The 19,751-nt window shown below is 42.4% G+C and overlaps 2 protein-coding genes across 2 annotated transcripts; one reads left to right on the top strand and one right to left on the bottom strand.

Moving 5' to 3' along the window:
• Window positions 1–4,242: 4,242 nt before the first annotated feature.
• LOC117304775 lies at window positions 4,243–7,364 on the bottom strand. Its single transcript, XM_033789383.1, has 3 exons — window positions 6,542–7,364; window positions 4,777–6,288; window positions 4,243–4,631 (listed from the first exon to the last, which is right to left on the bottom strand). The coding sequence occupies exons 1-3, from the start codon at window positions 7,362–7,364 to the stop codon at window positions 4,243–4,245; spliced, it is 2,724 nt and encodes a 907-aa protein (XP_033645274.1).
• A 9,193-nt stretch (window positions 7,365–16,557) lies between these two features.
• Window positions 16,558–19,308, top strand: LOC117304774 (uncharacterized protein K02A2.6-like). The gene has a single exon (XM_033789381.1). It carries the CDS (start codon window positions 16,558–16,560, stop codon window positions 19,306–19,308), a length of 2,751 nt encoding a protein of 916 aa, XP_033645272.1.
• The last annotated feature ends 443 nt before the right edge of the window (window positions 19,309–19,751 follow it).

Raw genomic sequence — 19,751 nt, 5'->3', positions numbered from 1 at the left:
TGCTCAAAGAGTAATTCCGTGGTCATTATAGGCCTATTAAAAGGAAAACAGTGAAATTTTAAGTATATAGACTACCTATTCAGATTATGGATACGTGACGATTTGAAATCGTAAATAATGGTCAAAAATCGAACGTAAGATTAGCATTCAGCATGGAGCAATAAACTAGTTTATTGCTCCATGCATTCAGAGAGTCCGTGTAACGGACGCTTGTATGGCCCCACGGCGTGGAGCAATCGGAACGTGAAATAAGCCTTGTGGAATATCACGTACCGCCCATGCCGTGTCTCGTGGGGGGGTTGGAGGTGTTAAATCCCGGGGGTATGAACTCCCAGCTTGCGGGTGTCGACTCCGTTGTTTCTTATGATCGCAACCTCCCAATATGCTCCATTTTGATTCATGGCCCCCTAATTTCTTTTTGTTAGAGTTTCAGGTAATTTTGATGATGTCAAAACGTAGGAATATCGCATCTACCTCCATGGTTATATTGACCAAACAGTGTTATTGTGTGAGTAGCTTAAAAATATTATGAGAATTTTTTATAAAAGGTTGAAATAAAAATAATGCTAAAACAAAATTCCCTCAAAGCATAATTTTGCCAAACAAAGTATTATTTTTTAACTCTGTGAATGAAGAGTTATTTTTGAGGTAATGATTAAACTGGGCAACTAGTGGAATTTATAACCTGACTATTCGCCTCAAATAACTGGGAGTTAAATAGCAGTAGTCGCCACCCGACAAGCAATCAAAATTCGCAATTTCTCATGAGTTGTTCCAAAAGATATTGTTACGACTACATTCCAAAAAATATTATATGGTTACGTTCCAAGCTGCGCAGCTACTCGGCTACGTTTACGTTCAAAGATACGCTTAGGTCTACATTCCTTCAAGTTACACTATAATATCAAAAGGTATGTTTTCAAGCCCGAGTCAAGCTACGCTTACATTCCAAGATACGCAGCTACGTTTACGTTCCAAGATACGCTAAGGTCTACGTTCCTTCAAGTTACACTATAATATCAAAAGGTACGCTATCAAGCCCGAGTCAAGCTATGCTTACGTTCAAAGATACGCAGCTACGTTTATGTTCCAAGATGCTACGCTTCAGTCCAAGATATGCTTACGTTCCAAAAGTTGTCAACGTTCCAAGCTACACAGCTACTCAGCTGCGCTTACAGATCTGCTTATGTTCCTTCAAGTTACGCTATAATATCAAAAGGTACGCTTTCAATCCCATGTCAAGTTACGCTTACATTCCAAGATACGCAGCTACGAATTACGTTCCAAGATATGCTTACGCTCCAAAAGATACTGTTACGTTTTAAGCTACGCAGCTACTCAGCTACGCTTATACACTCCAAGATACGTTTAGGTTACGCTACAATATCAAAAAGTACGCTTTCAATCCCGAGTCAAGCTACGCTTACGTTCCAAGATCTGCAGCTACGGTTACGTTTCAAAATACATTCTCACAAAGACGCTTTTGAATCCCTCAAGATTTCCTTCCCCCAAGATTAACAAACTTTCACTGTGAATAACACTACAGGGCCCACCAGTTAATATCTGTTTGGCAGAAAATACGTTGTACAAAATTTCTTTACTATCCAAAAATTTAGGTGGGCACTAGGCATAAGTCTACAACATTTCAAATTTAATTAAAAATTGGCTGGTAACCAGTTTCTGCTAAGCAATACTATTTTGTGCTAACTATAAGCAAATTGTTTAGCCAATACAGGCTTCATCAGTGTGGGCCCTGGCACGTCGGGAGCATAACGCCACGATCGTATTTCAAGCTGCATCATGGCAATGCAGTAGTCTGGATCTGGATATTATACATAGAAAGGTTTGTGGTGGTACCGCAAACCTTTCTTTATCGTATTTCCACCATGGCAAAGTTTCAAATCCTACTGATCTGGACATTATTATACTCCGATAAAAACATATACCCACACACGCATGCTGAGTATAGCAAAAGTCATGCAACGCATTACTGCATGCATTTTACACTGCATGCACAACACTGATGAATTATTCATGAGCCAACCGCAACGCAGCCTCTGATTGGCTCCACCGGAAAGTCGGGGGAGATTTGCCGAAACACAATAAAAAAGTTAAGACCCGTCGTTGCAAATGTCCTAGACCTTGGTGAGCACAGAAAATCAGAGAAACAGAGCGCCCGCTAGCGTTCGTTCATTACAAGCGTGTACAGTTTTTGCCGTGCATAATCGGAACGTTGGTTGTGTGTGACCACGCAACACCAATGGTCTAGGAACCTAGACTATCTCTAATGAGTTGGGGTGGTTCTGTCCACTGACTGGGAAGCAGCATAAATCATCGGTCCAATACAATACAGGAGGAAGAGCATATTTTCTTAAGTCAGGACTTTTTTGTTAAAATTTGACAAATTTTGGCAGTCATTTTGGGAGCAATTTGTTGGCTGTCTGGATTTTGGAGCAAGTTAGCAAAATAAAGTGTCAGAGGGTTAAACAACATTTCACTTATGCCTATATGTAGGCCTATCAAAATTTTGGGCTGGTATACAATTTTTCGCAAATTTTCATTACAAATAGTTTGTACACGCCGAGTCTCACATTGACCGTCAGTATTCAACTTTACTAAGTCGCTTCTCAGTTATGCACAGTGCGCGTGCATAATTACAATGCGTGTTGGTGCAAGGCCACTTGTCAAACATCTTCTGTATCAACACAAACATAATATCATGGATTGTTGACGTCATCAGCTGCATAAACTGATTTACATGTACTTAGGTTGTCAATCCATGATATGAATGACAAAGACAGTAAATTGTATACTGGTCTAAGTAAGGCAGTGTTTTTATCTTTAGTAAGTGCCCTGGTTGCATTTTTGTTGAAGCCCATGAACTTCAAGCTACCTGTTCATCAACAAGCAGTTACCAGAACAACACGTATAGCTAATATCAGGATACATGTCGAAAGGGCAATAAGAAGATTAAAGTGTTTTAACATTCTATGTAATGTAATTCCTGAAAAAATGTAAAGAATGTAGATGATATTCTAACTGTATGCGCAGGTCTCTGTAACATGCAACCTAAACTAATTAAAGATGAGGATGAGGAAAAAGATGACATTGTCCAGAGCTATGAAGCAAATGGGTTGTAAGGGTACATTTTCTTGTTACAGGTTTCTTGTGCAACTGTGCAGTCTATAATATTTGGGTAATAAATCAAATTAAGAAGCGCTGGGTGGGTGGACGAGGAACCGTATCTGCTGGTGATAAGGATCTTTGTATATGAGTTGGACATTGGACACTTTCGTAACAAAAACAAAAATGAAAGTTCACTTACAAATAACTTACAGGGTTTACAGAAGGTAATGGTGAAAGACTTCTCTTGAAATATTATTCCATGAACCGTTTTTGAGAAAACATGAAAACAATATAAATTCTCGATATTTAGAATTACGGATTTATTTTAAACACATGTCATGACACGTACAGCGAAAACAAGGGTAGGTTTTCCCATTATTTTCTCTCGATTCCGATGACCGATTGAGCCTAAATTTTCACAGATTTGTTAATTTATATGTAAGTTGTTGAATCAGCCAAAGACGAAAATGCTGTGCTTCTGTGATTGGTTTCTTTAATATCTCTTCTTCTTCTCATTAGGCATTGTGATTAGCACAGATTAACTCGGCGGAAATCCAAAAAACTTTGGGCGAAGAACAATGGGCTGTTTACTTGGGAAAATCGTGAAACTAAGACTCTGACTTTCAGCCCTCGTAGCAACTGCTCGATGTGAACAGCGCCCTCAATCGATAGAAAACAAGTATCCTGAGTTTGGGTGTTACATACCGGCCCTCTAATTGGTTATTAATCATAAACAATTACTTAATACTTAACAACAACGCCAAACTTTAAACCTTAAAACAAACGTTTGAACGCTTAGCGAATGCAATGCAAAATGATATAAATACTGGAACTACTCAACATCGCCTTCAACTAGAAGACACAACTTTGTCACAGGCCGAACCAAGGTGGAAGTTTTTGTTTTCAACTTGGCACTTCTGACTAACCCATGTTTATCCTTGACGACTTCTAGTATTCTCCCAAGTGCCCATGCATTTCTGGGAGTCGAGTCTACTACCAACACAATATCTCCCACAGCCACATTCCGCTTTGGGTGGGTCCATTTCTGCCTTTCCTGAATAGAGGCAGGTACTCCTTTGACCACCTGTTCCAAAAGGCATCTGCAAAGTACTGAACTTATCGCCACTGTTTCACAGGATACTTGTCCCGCTTGTCAAACAATCCGGGAGGCAGACTCTCACCCGGTCGCTGCAGAAGCAGATGATTAGGAGTCAGGACATCTAGATCATGTGGACTGTTGGGGCATTCGGTTAGTGGTCGTCCATTCATAATAGCTTCAACCTCACAGAACGTTTGCAGAGACTCGTCACTTAGTTTTACATTCTGCTCTCGCAACAGGGAGTAGAGGATTTTCCTGGTGCTTCTAATCAAACGCTCCCAAACTCCTCCAAAGTGGGATCCTGCTGGAGGATTGAAATGCCAGGATATGCCCTTTTGAAGTAGACTGTCATTAATCTTCTGTTGATTCCAGGCTTTCATCTGCTCTTGCATCTCACGTTTTGCACCTACAAAATTTGTTCCATTGTCAGAAAGCACTAAATCTGCGGATAGCGTTGATGCAGGAATCTGTATTAAGCGAATGCGCCAACTCCAAGTGGACAGCTCGCGAAGTTAAGCAAGTAAATATGACTCCGTATCGCTTAACTGTACTTCTCCCGCGCTTCACTTCAAAAGGCCCAAAATAGTCCATTCCAACCTTGCTAAATGGAGGCTCGTTCAATGCAAATCGCTCCTGTGGCAAACTGGCCATTTTCTGCTGCTCAGCTGGGGCTTGGTATCTCCTGCAAGTGACACACTTTGAGACAATACTCTTGATGATTGAAGGTGCCCCAATTATCCAGTAGTGTCGGCGGAGCTCTGCCAAGATAGAATTTTTGCCCAAGTGTCCAATTGATTTGTGTATGTGATGAAGAATCAGTCTGGATACTGGCGAGTCTCTCGGCAGCAGAAGCTGGTGCTTGGACTCAAAGTCGAGATCTGCTCTTCCAATTCGACCACCAACACGTAGACAGCCATCCACCAGTCTAGGATCAAGTCTTTTCAACGACGAAGAATTCTTCACTGGCGAGGGTGGTTTTCCTTCCGTCTCTGTTAACAACTTAACTTCCTCTTTCCAATGTTTCTGCTGGACATAGTACACCAAAGCCCTCTCAGCATCCTCAAGGTTCTCTATGGTAAGTTGAGTATGGTCATGAGTTTCTCGACCTCTGCTCTGGTCTGATTTGGGCTTTGAAGAGTGCACCAGCGAATTGGATTCTTGTTGCTCCAACTCTTGATTCACTGATGTCTGTTCTAACTGCTTGCCTGCAGCCACTCTATCTTGGAGGCGTTTCATCCACACCAGAATCCAAGCAACCCCTCGTTTCAGTCTGGTCCAGTTTGAATAGTGCTCCAGAAGCCTGTCAATTGGACTGATTGATTTCTCTGTGGTCGTCATTACGGTTTGCTTCACCTCAACGTCATCATCTGGTAACTTGGTCAGATCTGTATCTTGCTTAGGCCATTCTGATTCAGGCTCAGACAGGAATGCTGGACCCTCAAACCACATGGGGCACTGGAGAAACTTCTTTACTGACTGACCACGTGTTGCACAATCAGCGGGGTTAGATTTGGTGTTCACATACTTCCACTGCTGCAAGCTCGAGGCATCTCTGATGATTGCAAGACGGTTCGCAACAAAAGTCTTGAAACGACAACTCTCGTTCGCGAGGTACCGTAATACAGTCATGCTGTCTGTCCAGTAGTAAGTGCTATCTACGTTGAAGTCAAGCTCTCGAGTAAGGACTTTGCCGAACTTCACTGCAATCGTTGCTCCAGTCAGCTCCATACGTGGGATAGTCATGTTCTTTAAAGGGGCAACCCTTGCTTTGCCTGTCACAAGTGAACAGCTGATTTGCCCAGACTCATTACCAAGACGGAGATAGGCGGCTACGCCATAGCCTACTTCACTGGCATCTGCAAATATATGAAGCTGGCAGCTCACAACCTTACCGAATCCTGGTGGCTTATAGCATCTCCTGATTCTTAGCTGATCTAGCTCTTTCACCTCACTCAACCACTGGTTCCAAATTGTAAGATCTTCTCCCTTAATCTCTTCATCCCATCCTATGCCTCGTCGGCAAAGACTCTGCAGAAGAATTTTGGCCTTCAGCACAAAGGGAGCTGCAATGCCCAGGGGATCATAAACTGAACTTGTAACAGAAAGTATTCCTCGTCGGGTTGCCGATTGCTTTGGCAAATTGACCTTGAAGCCCAGGCTGTCTGATTCAACAAACCAATAAACCCCCAGAGCTCGCTCATTGGGAAGATTCTGATTCTCCATTGATAACTCTCTGATGTCTTTTGCACGCTCCTCTATTGGCCGTCTGCAAAACCTCGTGACTATTTGACAGCCACTTAGTCAGATGAAATCCACCTTCTCTGCAAAGGGCCGTGGTACTCTTAATCAAATGAGCAGCTTCTTGTTCTTGGCTGACAGCGACAAGACAATCATCAACATAGAAGCATTTCTTTACCACTTCACACGAGGCCTCCCCATAGAGCTCACTGTTATCCTTTGCAGTTTGCTTCAGAGCAAAGCTTGCGCAACTCGGCGACGACACTGCTCCAAAGGGATGGACCCTCAAGCGATAGGCAACCGGATCATTTTCAAGATCAGCATTCGGCCACCAAAAGAATCGGAGGCAGTCACGGTCACTTCTTGGAACTTGTACTTGGTAGAACATTGTGGCTATGTCTCCCATTATAGCTATCTTTTCCTGACGGAATCTGAGGAGTACACCCATCAAACTGTTTGTGAGATCTGGTCCTTGAAGTAACGTGTCATTCAAAGATACTCCCTGGTAATTAGCTGCGCAGTCAAAAACCACTCTAATCTTATTTGGCTTGCGAGGATGGTAGACTGCATGATGCGGAATATACCACACCCTTCCATCTGTCCGCTGTAGGTCTTCTTCTGGGACTTGTTCAGCATATCCTTCACACAAAATCTTTGACATGAACTCTTTGTAGTCATTTTTTAATTCACTGTTTCTCTGTAGCTTGTGCTTTAGGCTGCCAAGGCGCTTTTCTGTCATGAACTTGTTATTAGGAAGCTTTAAATCTTCTGCTTTGAAAGGCAAGCCGATACAGTAGTGACCGTCTTTGTGAAAGATAGAACTGTTCACCGATGCCAGGAATCTTTTGTCTTCTTGAGAATACTCTTTCTTGTCATCGCTGAGCCTCTCTGGAAAGTCCATATTGATGGTCTCTCTAACTAGTCTGTCCAGATGTTTAAGTTGTTCTTCTTCTGTTATGGCTGTGACCTCACAGCCTTGTTTACAGCAAAACTGCAATCTTTGTCACACTGTGTTTGTTCACCCTCCCTTATCACATTCCAGACCACCCAACCAAGCTTGGTTCTTGCAGCATGAGGGGTACCCGAAGGACCAGTTTTCAGATCCAACGGGGTGTAGGCATCTGGTACATTGTTGCCTATTAAGAGTCCAATGTCTGCGTCTATTTCTGGCAGGCAGATGGTCCCACTTGGAGATATCATCAGTCTTTGGGATATGGTGCTGGGAAACTGGAATTGTGCCTTTGGTGTATGTGGTTGGAAGATCAACCTCATCCTTCATGTCCAAGTTGGTGACTTTAAGTCCATCGATGAGATATGTTTTCATGGAATAGGACTTTCCCATGGTGTCCAAAGTAATGGACTTACGTGGGCCACTTGCGCCTAACTGTTCTGCTAGACTCTCACTACAGAAGGTGACGGTGCTTCCTGGATCCATGAATGCATACGTTTGTACAGCTTTGATACCATTTCTCAATCTTACTTTAACTGGTACAATTGCCATAGTGCACTGACCGTGTGTACCAGCCCTCGTATTTCCACTTGAGCGCTTTGTAAAATTCGCACACTCTCTACTTACGCTATCTGGATTATGCTTTGAATCAAGGTTGGGGACCTCGTTCTCATGAACTTTGTTCTCATCATGTAGACTGGTTGGGTGACGACGCTTGCAAATGTCACAAGTGGATCTGTACCGACATTCTTTACTCAGATGACCGGGCTTGAGACATCCATAACACAGACCCTTGGTTTTTACAAACTCTGTCCTATCTGAAAAAGGCTGACTAGACAATTGCTTGCACTTGTCGGTTAGATGACTGGTATCATTACAATATATACATGCCTTCTTTGTTTCTTTATTGTCTGATTTCTCTGCTGGCGATCTATTGTATGTATCTCTGTTACGTCCTGTTTGCTCGTATTCGACACTTGAAACTTCGGTTGCAAAACTACCCTTTGAACGATTTGTGTGCGTGGTGACAATCTTTACATCTTGGCTCAGTGCCTCTCTTCCATACATTGGATCCATCACCATCTTTGCTTCCGTCTTCACAAACCGAACCAGTTGACTAAATTGGACAGTCTCGCCTTTGTCTTTAGTTTGCCAAACAACGTTTCTCCACCTACCATGGAGGTAAAATGGTAGTTTCCCCACCAACCTCCTCATGTTGTCGGGGTACTCAAGGACTTTCACAGCTTCGATGCATTTCACAGCATTTTCACATTCAACTAACAGAATCGAGAATTCATCAAGTGCTTTAGGGTTGTCTTGGCGAATACATGGCCATTCAAGTGCTTTCTTAATGAAGGAGTGTGCCATGAGTTGTACGTCTCCATACCTTGACTCCAATTCTTTGAGGGCGGCGGGGTAGCCTTGCTCGGCAGGAAGATGGCTAAAACCGGAGACAACTTTATTTGCCTCTCCATTGGTGAATTGTTCAAGATAGCTCATTCGTTCATCATCGTTTTCAGTGTGAACTGTTACCTTGGTGTTGAACTGCCGTATGAATTTGCGATACTCCATAGGTTCCCCACTAAAGCGCTTGATCTCAGGGGTTGGTCTTTTCAGTTGCCTCACAACGGCCAGAAGAATGTTGTCCCCTGACATGTCACTTACACTTCGGTTGACACAGTACTCATCAGCTTTGCTACATGTACTTGAAACAGACTGGTTATTGGCATGCAATGGCACTGGTAAAATTTCACTATGGCATGGTGAATTAATACAACTCTGCTTACTATGTGTTTGTGCACTACATATTTGATTATGACTCTCTGGTTCAAAACAATGAGCATTCACATTTAGTGCAGATTGACCATTATTTGTCTGGTCTACCCTGTCTGATTGGTAATACAGTTGGGCTACAAAGGATACATCATTATTTGACTGCCTGTCTGAATTTGAATCCCTAATTCTAAATGGAGATGACTGTTCTTGATAACTGTCCAAAACCTTTTCCTTTGCCTGTACAATGTTCAGTTCTGTGTTCAAATTCAGCTCCTCTTCTTCCAGTTGTAATTTCAGTCGTGCCATCTCAATCTCTTGTTTTCTCTTTAGTGTCTTCATTCTTGCTTCCAAAACAGCTTTCTCTTGTTCCGCTTTGAGTCGTTCCGATGATACAGCGCTGGCAATGGAAGCTCGTGAGCGTCTTCCACTTGTGCGTGAAATACTGGTCATGTTGTCAATGTTCTGGGTATGATGCTGCTTGCTTTGGTTCCCAACGTCGTACTCCAGTTGTGAGCGGGCTGCTTCCCAGTCGGAGTAATATTATACTTTAAAGTTCTTCAGGTAAGTATCTTTGTTGTCCCATATGTTCTCCATATACTCCTGAAGATCTTCTCTAGAGAGCAAGGTGCAGTACTCGCTATTCTGTTTAAGCAAGTCCTCGTAAAATGACAACCATACCTTGTATTCAGCTCGCACTTCACTTTGGTCGTGCTTCTCGTACATAACATGTTCGAGCCTTTCAGTTGTTGACTTTATTTGCCTGAATAATTGTGACACACGCTTTGCTTTCATGTCCTGTAGGTAGGCAAGCCCCTTTTCTGTTTGCATTCTTGCCCTTGATCTTTCATGTAAAGCATCATCTTCACTGTGTGCGTCAACTTTCTCATGTCTGTAGTCTGTAGCCCCTTGAGTGGAATCATCCTCTGCCCATCTATCCATCCTGGTTTATTAAACGTTAATGATGAGTCAGCCAAAGACGAAAATGCTGTGCTTCTGTGATTGGTTTCTTTAATATCTCTTCTTCTTCTCATTAGGCATTGTGATTAGCACAGATTAACTCGGCGGAAATCCAAAAAACTTTGGGCGAAAAACAATGGGCTGTTTACTTGGGAAAATCGTGAAACTAAGGCCGTGTCCGAAACGGCGACTTCGGCTACAGCTACGGCTAGATCGCGCGCGTCTGCTATTCTTCAACACTGGTAGACGCGCTGATCTAGACGTAGCTGTAGCCGAAGTCGTCGTTTCGGACACGGCCTAAGACTCTGACTTTCAGCCCTCGTAGCAACTGCTCGATGTGAACAGCGCCCTCAATCGATAGAAAACAAGTACCCTGAGTTTGGGTGTTACAGTTGTGATACACGAAGTGTGGGCCTTGGACAATAATACCGAAAGTGTCCAATGGCTTTAATATAAAACAAATAATGAATGTGTTTCACTTGTGCAATAGAGAGAATATTTTCCTTCCTTGAAAGATGGAATGAATGGAACATTTCCCATTGCGCAAATTCAAAATATTCATTATTTGTCTACTGAATATTAGATTTTTACCATCAAACAAAATAATAATGAACGAGTACAACCTGTTGTAAAACACAAACCATTCTGATTCTAGAGCTGATACAGACATGGACCCTCCGAAGAAGGTTCATGTACCTTGTCGATCATTATGTGTGTAGCAGTATGTAAACCGTGGAATACCTCTATATGATGATTAGGCCATGTGTCAGAAGAGACAATTTTCAGGCAACCAGTTCCAGGCAATCTCTATGAAGACAATTAATTTACCTATCAGTTTTCTCATTATTTTCTTTGGGATATTGACTGTAAGTTACAGCTAAAGGATTGTCTCGTGTGCTGCTGAGGTGTTCCCTGTGCATGCAGTGCAGTTGGTTTGCCTCCAAGTTGTCAGAAAATTGCCCTGTCTGACATCACCATAAATGCAAATTGTGCTGCTTCCTGTTGAATAGTGGGCTTACTGACAAAATTATATGTGTACTCAAGTGGAGATCATTGCCCGTTAGCACGGAATTGAGTGGTTAGCAGCTCAATGAAATTTGGCCCAGCAAATTTTAAGCTGGTCTCTTATCAGTGAGTAATGAATGTGACTCTGTGTTTACACATCTACTGTACAATGCTAGAAATCACATCAAATAAATTCACAGTTACCTGAAAAGATTATTACTAGTGTTTCATTTTTATTTCTGGTCCTTTCTGTTCTCTTGTCATATCATTCATTTGAATCATTGAATGTGGCCATAGGCTATGTTATCTGCTAGTGCAGGAAGCAAGTGTCCAAAGTAAATTTGACGGAGATGTTCTACCTGACTCTGGATCCATGTTTGGTCATATGGTACATCAACAACAATGTATTTAGATCGTGTCCACAAAATAAGTTTACACATGCGTTTCCCTGTGCAATGCATTGTGACTTGTACCTGGTAGTAGTACCCTAAACCGGATGCTGTCTGACGAAGAAAGTAGACGCCATTGTTTAACCTTATATCATATTTGCCACTCTCAACAAGCTTAGATGGAACCGTCATATTGTTCCAGCTTTTGATCAGTGGGACACTAACTTAATCTCAATGATTGTGTCATCAAGAATGCCATATGGGCTTGCTCCCAACCAGTTATCCACTGGATGTACATGAAGTCCAGTAACTGTAATGTCTTTCTGAATATCCTGACTGTACTGTTTTTGAGCAATTGGCTCACATTCTGTGCCATGTCGTGTCGCAGCATTTCCCCAAAATCGGTTATTCAATTTTCTGGCGATCCATTTTTTGGGGTCCGCCTTCTTTGGAACACTTGAAGCTTCACTGCTTTTAATTCGGATCAATCTTTGTTGCAACCATAACTCTGAATCTTGATTGGCTGTTTCTCTGGCAAGGGCTTTTCTTTTTCCATCACCTATTTTGACATACTTCATGTACACATCATTACAGAGGTCACATTCTTGCATGGAACATGCACCATGTGTTTTGGGCATGTTGATTTCCTAAGGCAGTGTACATGTATGTTCTTGGGCCGTGACTACATGGTGCAGAATTGTCCCTGGTATGGCAGAGAGATCTTTCAAGACACCAGTACTAAAATGTTTTATAACATCTGCATCAGTTTCCAGGGCAGTGGATAGGCGTGACATTGTTTTTTGTGGCAAGCCATACTCTAATCTTAAATTTTCAACAGTATCTGGTACAACATTCTGAGAGGTTCCACTATTCCAGGAGCATGACACATCCGTACATCCTTGTCCAGAATAACCCTGGCTTACTGCTTGATGGCTGCAACACATGCCTTTGTTGGCCATGCAGTCACATTTGGTACCTAGTACCATAGCTGTTTCTCTGTGTAAAAAAGATCGTGTTTGAAAATGGCCGCTGTGAAGTTTTTTTCTAGCGGTTTCAGGCAACCCCATACCATAGCTATAGAATATAATACGTAGATCGGCCGCGCGTAGGATCCAGGGATGTCAACCTTGCGTGATGGTACCTGTTGCTACATCCAAGATGTCCTCGGGCGGCCTCTAGGTCTTAACAAACCAGGTGCCGGTAGGATTATGCCCTCTGCACTTTATGGCCGTGTTCAGTTCCTTCTTTGTTGGGATGTTGTCATTATTAGGTAGCAATGTGGCCGAAAAGAGCCTCTCTGCGGTGATGAACTAGTATATTTGTAACCGCGAACGAGGCTTATATCAGAGTGGGTGCGTTCGATTAGCTTCCCTGGGTCAACCCCGATGTGGCGTATTTTATTTTTTCCCAGGACGAACGTGGGGTAATTATGTGCCCACGTTCGTCCTGGAAAAGGTAAAATACGACTCATCGGGGTCGACCCAGGGAAGCTAATCGAACACACCCTATTTCAACGACTGTTGGGGGCATAGATATAGAATTAAATAACTAGATCGGCCGCGCGTACATACGCGGGTTCTGGCATGTGCGCGGCCATTTGTACCAAACGGTCACGTGCTGGTTCCCAAACATTGAACGCGCACTAGACGGGACGAATGCGTTTGCGTTTAAAATGGTGTTATAGTATAGGAATAAATTATGGTGGTTTAATTTCGGGACTTTCCTCCCTTTTAAGGCTAAATGATGGTTGCTAAGTGCTCTGCAGCTATGTCTCAGCAGAGAAAAGAGAAAGGGACCAGGAGTCCTTCGTAAGCGGACATACCATAGGTAAGTAGGCCTAGCCTACATGTTTATTTTTATGTTTTTATTTTTAGCAATAGCATTATGTGAATGAACATCATTTCGGTTATTTATCAGGTTTACTCTTTTTTTTCTCCATCGTATGCTGTAATGATAATATTCATTGAGTGTTTATTGCATGCACGGTAATGAAAGGGTTTATACGGTGCGATAGTATTATTAGCAGTGGTGGTGAATGGTGATTGTAGTCGTTGTTTAATTACAACTCATCTCAAGTAATACCGACATTCATACACGTTGTTTTGTTAATGCTTGTAAAGGGAAACACCATTATGTGTAAAGGGAAACTCCATTATGTTTTAAATAATTGTTATAAATATAATTCCAATGAAGACTCAAAACTGATGCGAGAATGGGTTCATGATAAAAAGGATGCTCCTGAACGGTAGAAAATGGCGCCCCACTGCACAAGACCGGCTCTGCAGTGCCATTTTTGCTGAAGAATGCCTGGTAGTGCGATGGGGCAAAACCTGCCACGTAAAAGATTATTTCGGAATCTTTTGGGAGACTTCTAAACGATTATGTTTAATGATGTTAATCTCAAGCCACCACAGTGTGCTAGAAATCTTGGTATAGTTGACCATTTAACAATGACACAACATATCAATACTATTTGACGGGCTTCCTCTTATTGCTTCTACGAGACGAAGGATTAGACTAAGTACCAGAACATAACGGAAAATGAATACACGTCTTTGTAATGAGTCGGATTGAAAACTAGCTTTGATTTGAATTGGCTACCTGTCAGATCAATTTTAAAATGTTGCTGTTTGTGTAAAAGGCCATAAAATTATGAGCAAGCGCCTTCATTGTGTAATCTTTGAACTAAAAAGTTTTCTTTCCCCCACGCCACCAGGATCGCCAGTTAGATACAGGCAGGCCCTATACATTCAAAGCGTTGCTCATAACACATTTATTTCGGCAGGCTTTTTGTTAGTTTTAATCACCTTTGGCCGGCTGATGTATAATGTTGATAGTTTTTAACTTCTGTTCTTGTATTTTTCAGTGTATATTACATTTTTAAATATCCTTATATAATTGTTTAATAGCATCTGTACTTTTTACTATTGTGATTCGCATCTGTACATATTTGTTTATGAAACTTGCGCATAATAATAAATGAATAAATTGTTAGATAAAGTTGAAAAGAATTATTTAAAAGGTTCTTTGAAAACCAAAACAACGGAAATTGTAGAGCACCTTGAGCTCTCTGTGGTTTTACATTACAACTGCGATGGTATGTTACCCGACTCTCTTCAATGGATTCAAAACTCTGCTGCAAGACTTGTTACTTACACTCGTCTACATGAACCCATTTCTAGAGCAGCGTTTAGTGAAGGCCTAATCTCGCTGGATCCCCCTGCCCCCTTTCAATGTTGGCACTCATAACGTGGTCTTCTGCGTTCCCATCAACATTGAGCGGGGCACGAGGGACGGGGAGAGAATGTTTATTGTCGGGGTATCTCGTCCGAACTCGAGATAGGATTAATCCTAGCGTTTCGTGAAATCGGCTGCTCGTCTTCCAAGACCTAGAAGCCGCCCACAAACACCTTGGATTGATAAACAGGGTCAACCATGTGGTGATTTTACATGTTATTGTAATAGCGCCCTCTCTTGGCAGACTTTAGACAGTTAAAACATGGCTACCTAGTTACAGACATGTAGCAGTTCATGAATAAATATAATCAAAGAATAATCCTTGCCATCCGTGTAATCTCAAATCAAAACATGGTGTCAGAAGTGAAGATTTCTCCTGTCAAGACAGTATAGCTGAAGATTGATAGAAGGTGAGCCATAAATCAGCCATAAAACTCAAGAATTGCCGATATAAAAAGACATAGAAAAAAAACGTTGTAACGTTTATTGTCGAACTGATCTCATACGTTGGGGGACGGGCTTTGCTCCTCCTGTTGTCTAGCTATTAGTATTACAGGCTTTATAATAGGGGTATGTACCTGACAGAGATCTATAATACTCATCAATAAAAGGACAATCTTGAACACTAAAATGGCACATCTACCCCATCTATCACAACCTCCGGCATTGGATCTGACTGGCAACCTTGCCGAGAATTGGAAACGGTTCAAGCAGCGATATACATTGTATAATATAGCTTCAGAATTAACTGAGAAAGATGATAAGACTCAGACATCAACTCTCCTTCATATAATAGGGGAGGCAGCCCTCGACATCTACAACACATTTATTTTTGAATCGGAAGATGATAGTATGAAACAAGATGTTGTGCTAAAGAAGTTTGAGGAATACTGCATGCCGAAGCGCAATATCACATTTGAACGCCACAGATTCTTTACCAGAGATCAGCAACCAGGAGAAACCATTGATCAGTATGCTACGGAACTCCGTACCCGCAGTAAATCTTGTGAATTCGGCGAGCTTAAAGATTCGCTAATCAGAGATCGCATCATTTGTGGAATTCCAGAGGATAGCTTAAGAGAGAGACTCTTAAGGGGAGATAACCTCACTCTGGAAAAAGTCATGCAGCTATGCAGAGCAGCAGAAACCACAAAGCTACAAGCAAAAGAGCTAGCTCCATCCGGCAAGCCAGTAGTAGATGCAGTACGAGCAAAAGATCGAAGATCGAATGGCAAAGGAAATTTCTCCAAAAAGTCTCCACATGCTTCGAATAAGGGTAACAAGACATGTTATCGATGTGCCCAAACACACGAGTATGGTGCATGCCCTGCTCATGGAAAAACGTGCACAAAATGTGGAAAAATAAATCACTTTGCAAAAGCCTGCAAGGGTGCACAAAGCTCTCCGTACAGACAGAAAAATGTACACAACGTCACTGAAACTCCAGAAGATATGGAAGAATTCTTTGTGGATGTGATAGACGGTGATTCAGGCAACGATGAATGGAAACTTCAACTCCATACACATGGTATAAAAGTAAACTACAAGTTGGATACAGGGGCTCAAGCAAATCTCCTTCCTGAAAAGCTGTTTCAACAAATGAAACCACAGCCAAAGCTTCACGCAGCAAAAGTAAAGGCTACAGGATATTCGGGAGTAGACATACCCATCACCGGCAAATGTATGGTGAAAGTGCAACACAAGGTAAGAACTACTTCATTGCATTTCTAGTCACACCAGGTAATCATCAGCCATTGTTAGGGTTGCAAGCTTGTGAGAAGATGAACCTCATAAAAAGAGTACTAAACATCACTAAAACACCCCTCGAAGTAGAAGATTTTGCAGATGTGTTCACCGGGTTAGGATGCCTACCTGGAACACACCACATCACAACAAGTGAAGATGCCATACCTGTCCAGCATGCATGTAGGAAAGTGCCTTTTCCTCTACAGGGAAAGCTCAAAGAAGAGCTGGACAAAATGGAGCAAATGCAGGTGATCACAAAGATAGACCAACCAACAGATTGGGTGTCGTCACTCTGCGTCGTTGACAAGAAAAACGGCAAGCTCCGAGTGTGTCTGGACCCACGAGATCTAAACCGGGCAATCAAGAGACAGCACTACAAATTGCCATCTCGTGCTGAAATTACAGCACACTTTGCAGGAGCAAAATTCTTCAGTAAACTTGATGCCTCAAGCGGATTTTGGCAAATCAAATTAGATGATGCCAGCTCAGAACTTTGCACGTTCATCACACCGTTTGGAAGGTATCGTTTCCTTCGTCTTCCCTTTGGCATCAGCAGTGCACCAGAGGTATACCACAAAATCATCCATGATCTCTTTTCTGAAGTGCCAGGGGTCAACACAATGATGGATGATATCATCGTTTGGGGTTCAACTCGCGAAGAGCATGACCAGAATCTCCGACAAGTACTAGAGATAGCAGAGCGTAATAATCTCAAACTGAACCGAGAAAAGTGCGAGTTTGGGGTGAGGAAATTGACCTTCATTGGAGATGTCATCAGCGACCAAGGAGTCTTGCCTGATCCCAAAGAGGTCTCTGCTATCCTCAACATGCAGAAACCCCAAAATAAGAATGATGTACAAAGATTCATGGGGATGATCAACTACATGGGCAAATTCATTCCAGATCTATCTACCAAGTCAGCACCACTACGCAGCTTGCTTGACCAGAAGAATCAATGGATGTGGCTTGAAGCACAGGAAAAGGCGTGGCAAGAACTGAAAGTTATACTGACAACAGCGCCAGTGCTCAGGTTCTATAACCCCCAAAAGCTCATCAAGCTATCAGCTGATGCATCAAAGAATGGGCTCGGTGCAGTTCTACTACAACAGTATGATAATGAATGGGCACCAGTGGCGTATGCATCCAGAGCCATGACAGCGGCCGAGACAAGATACGCCCAAATTGAAAAGGAACTGTTGGCCATAACCTATGCATGTGAACGCTTTCACCAGTACATCTACGGACAACAAATAGAAGTGGAAACTGACCATAAACCACTCATTCCGTTGTTCACTAAACCACTGTGTGATTGTCCATTAAGAGTACAACGCATGCTCATCAGAGTACAACGCTATGACTTGAAAGTGTCTTACACACCGGGTAAATACATGTATACCGCTGACACACTTTCAAGGGCAGTCGATCCTCATGCAGATAAAGACAGCTCCAAAGAGGATGACATTCAAGCCTATGTCAATACTATATTGACCAACATGCCAGTGTCCTCTAACAGGAAGAAAGAAATCGCCCTGGAGACAAAACGCGATGAAACCCTCAAGACACTGAGCACAATCATCAATGAAGGTTGGCCCGAGGTGAAGAGCAAATGTCCAGTTGAAATCAGCGATTACTGGAACGCACATGATGAACTTTCACAAGCAGACGACATGTTGTTCAAGGGAACTAAAATAATCATCCCAACGTCAATGCGCCGAAACATGCTTGAGAAAATCCATGAAGGTCACCTCGGCATTGAGAAATGTAAACGTAGAGCCAGAGAAGTGATGTATTGGCCTCGCATCAACCAAGATGTAGCTGACATGGTAAAAAATTGCAACTCATGTCAAACATACCAGCCAAAGCAGACGGCAGAAACACTCCAGCCGCACCCTACTCCCGACCGCCCATGGCAAAAGGTAGGAGCAGATTTGTTCACACTCAACAGTAAGAACTATATAGTCATTGTAGACTACTTCTCACAATTTGTAGAAATTTGCACATTGACAAGCACAACCAGCGGCACAGTGATTAACAACTTGAAGTCTGTGTTTTCGCGACAGGGAACTCCACATGAAATGTTCACCGACAATGGACCCCAGTTTTCCAGTGCTGAATTCAAACGCTTTTCAGCAGATTGGGACTTCACACACACCACATCGAGTCCCCACTATCCTCAGTCAAATGGATTGGTGGAAAATGCTGTGAAAATTGTCAAGAACATGATCCGCAAAACAGTTAACAGTGGCCAAGACATCTATAGAGCTTTGCAGATTTATCGCAGTACACCACTTGAGTGCGGGAAATCCCCAGCAGAGCTGCTGTACAACAGAAGAATTCGTTCCAATCTTCCCATGGTGGACAGCTTGCTTGGTTTTAAACATCTGGACAGTAAAGCATTCAAGCAAAGAAAGGACGCACAAAAGGAAAAACAAAAGGGTGGATCCCGTGACCTTCCTCTACTTCAAGTAGGAGATACCGTGAGGCTGCTGGATACGACTAAGAATATGTGGTCTCAGGGCGGAGTAGTTACAGCCGCATTGCCAAACCGTTCATATCAAGTAGATACAGGCAATGGCACGAGACGTCGTAGTAGGCGGCACTTGAGAGTTGCTTCACAACCGCCACAGCAGTGTGACTTCATCGAGCCATCATCCAAAGAACAGGATTTCGAAACAACCACGACCGCAACAGCAGTTGAGCCGAACAACAACGACATCACTCAACCAACAGCTACTATGACCAGGAGCGGACGAGTTGTTAAGCCACCGATAAGACTTGATCTATAAATCGCGAGACTTGCCAAACCTTACTTACAGTCACAGTTAAACTTAGCGTTAATTAGTTTACAGCGTTCATGAGTTTACAGCGTTAATGAGTTTACAGCATTATCTTCAAGTTCTTAAATTTAAAGTTTTCTTGAGGAAATTTAGTTGTTTTTATAAACACCAGTCTTCGAGAATTAACACTGAACTTTTCCGCATCGTCTTCATAACACTACCGCATCGCGATACGCGTATCAACTGGAATGTGAACTTTGAACTATATACACTGTCAGGACAATAACTTCATATTAGGAACTTCTTTATTTAAAGAAAGGAAGATGTGGTGATTTTACATGTTATTGTAATAGCGCCCTCTCTTGGCAGACTTTAGACAGTTAAAACATGGCTACCTAGTTACAGACATGTAGCAGTTCATGAATAAATATAATCAAAGAATAATCCTTGCC

The sequence above is a fragment of the Asterias rubens genome, chromosome 21, assembly GCF_902459465.1.
Source record: "Asterias rubens chromosome 21, eAstRub1.3, whole genome shotgun sequence".
Taxonomy (NCBI): Eukaryota; Metazoa; Echinodermata; class Asteroidea; order Forcipulatida; family Asteriidae; genus Asterias; species Asterias rubens.
Note: the sequence above shows the minus strand (reverse complement) of the source record. Positions and strands in the feature narration are given on the sequence as shown.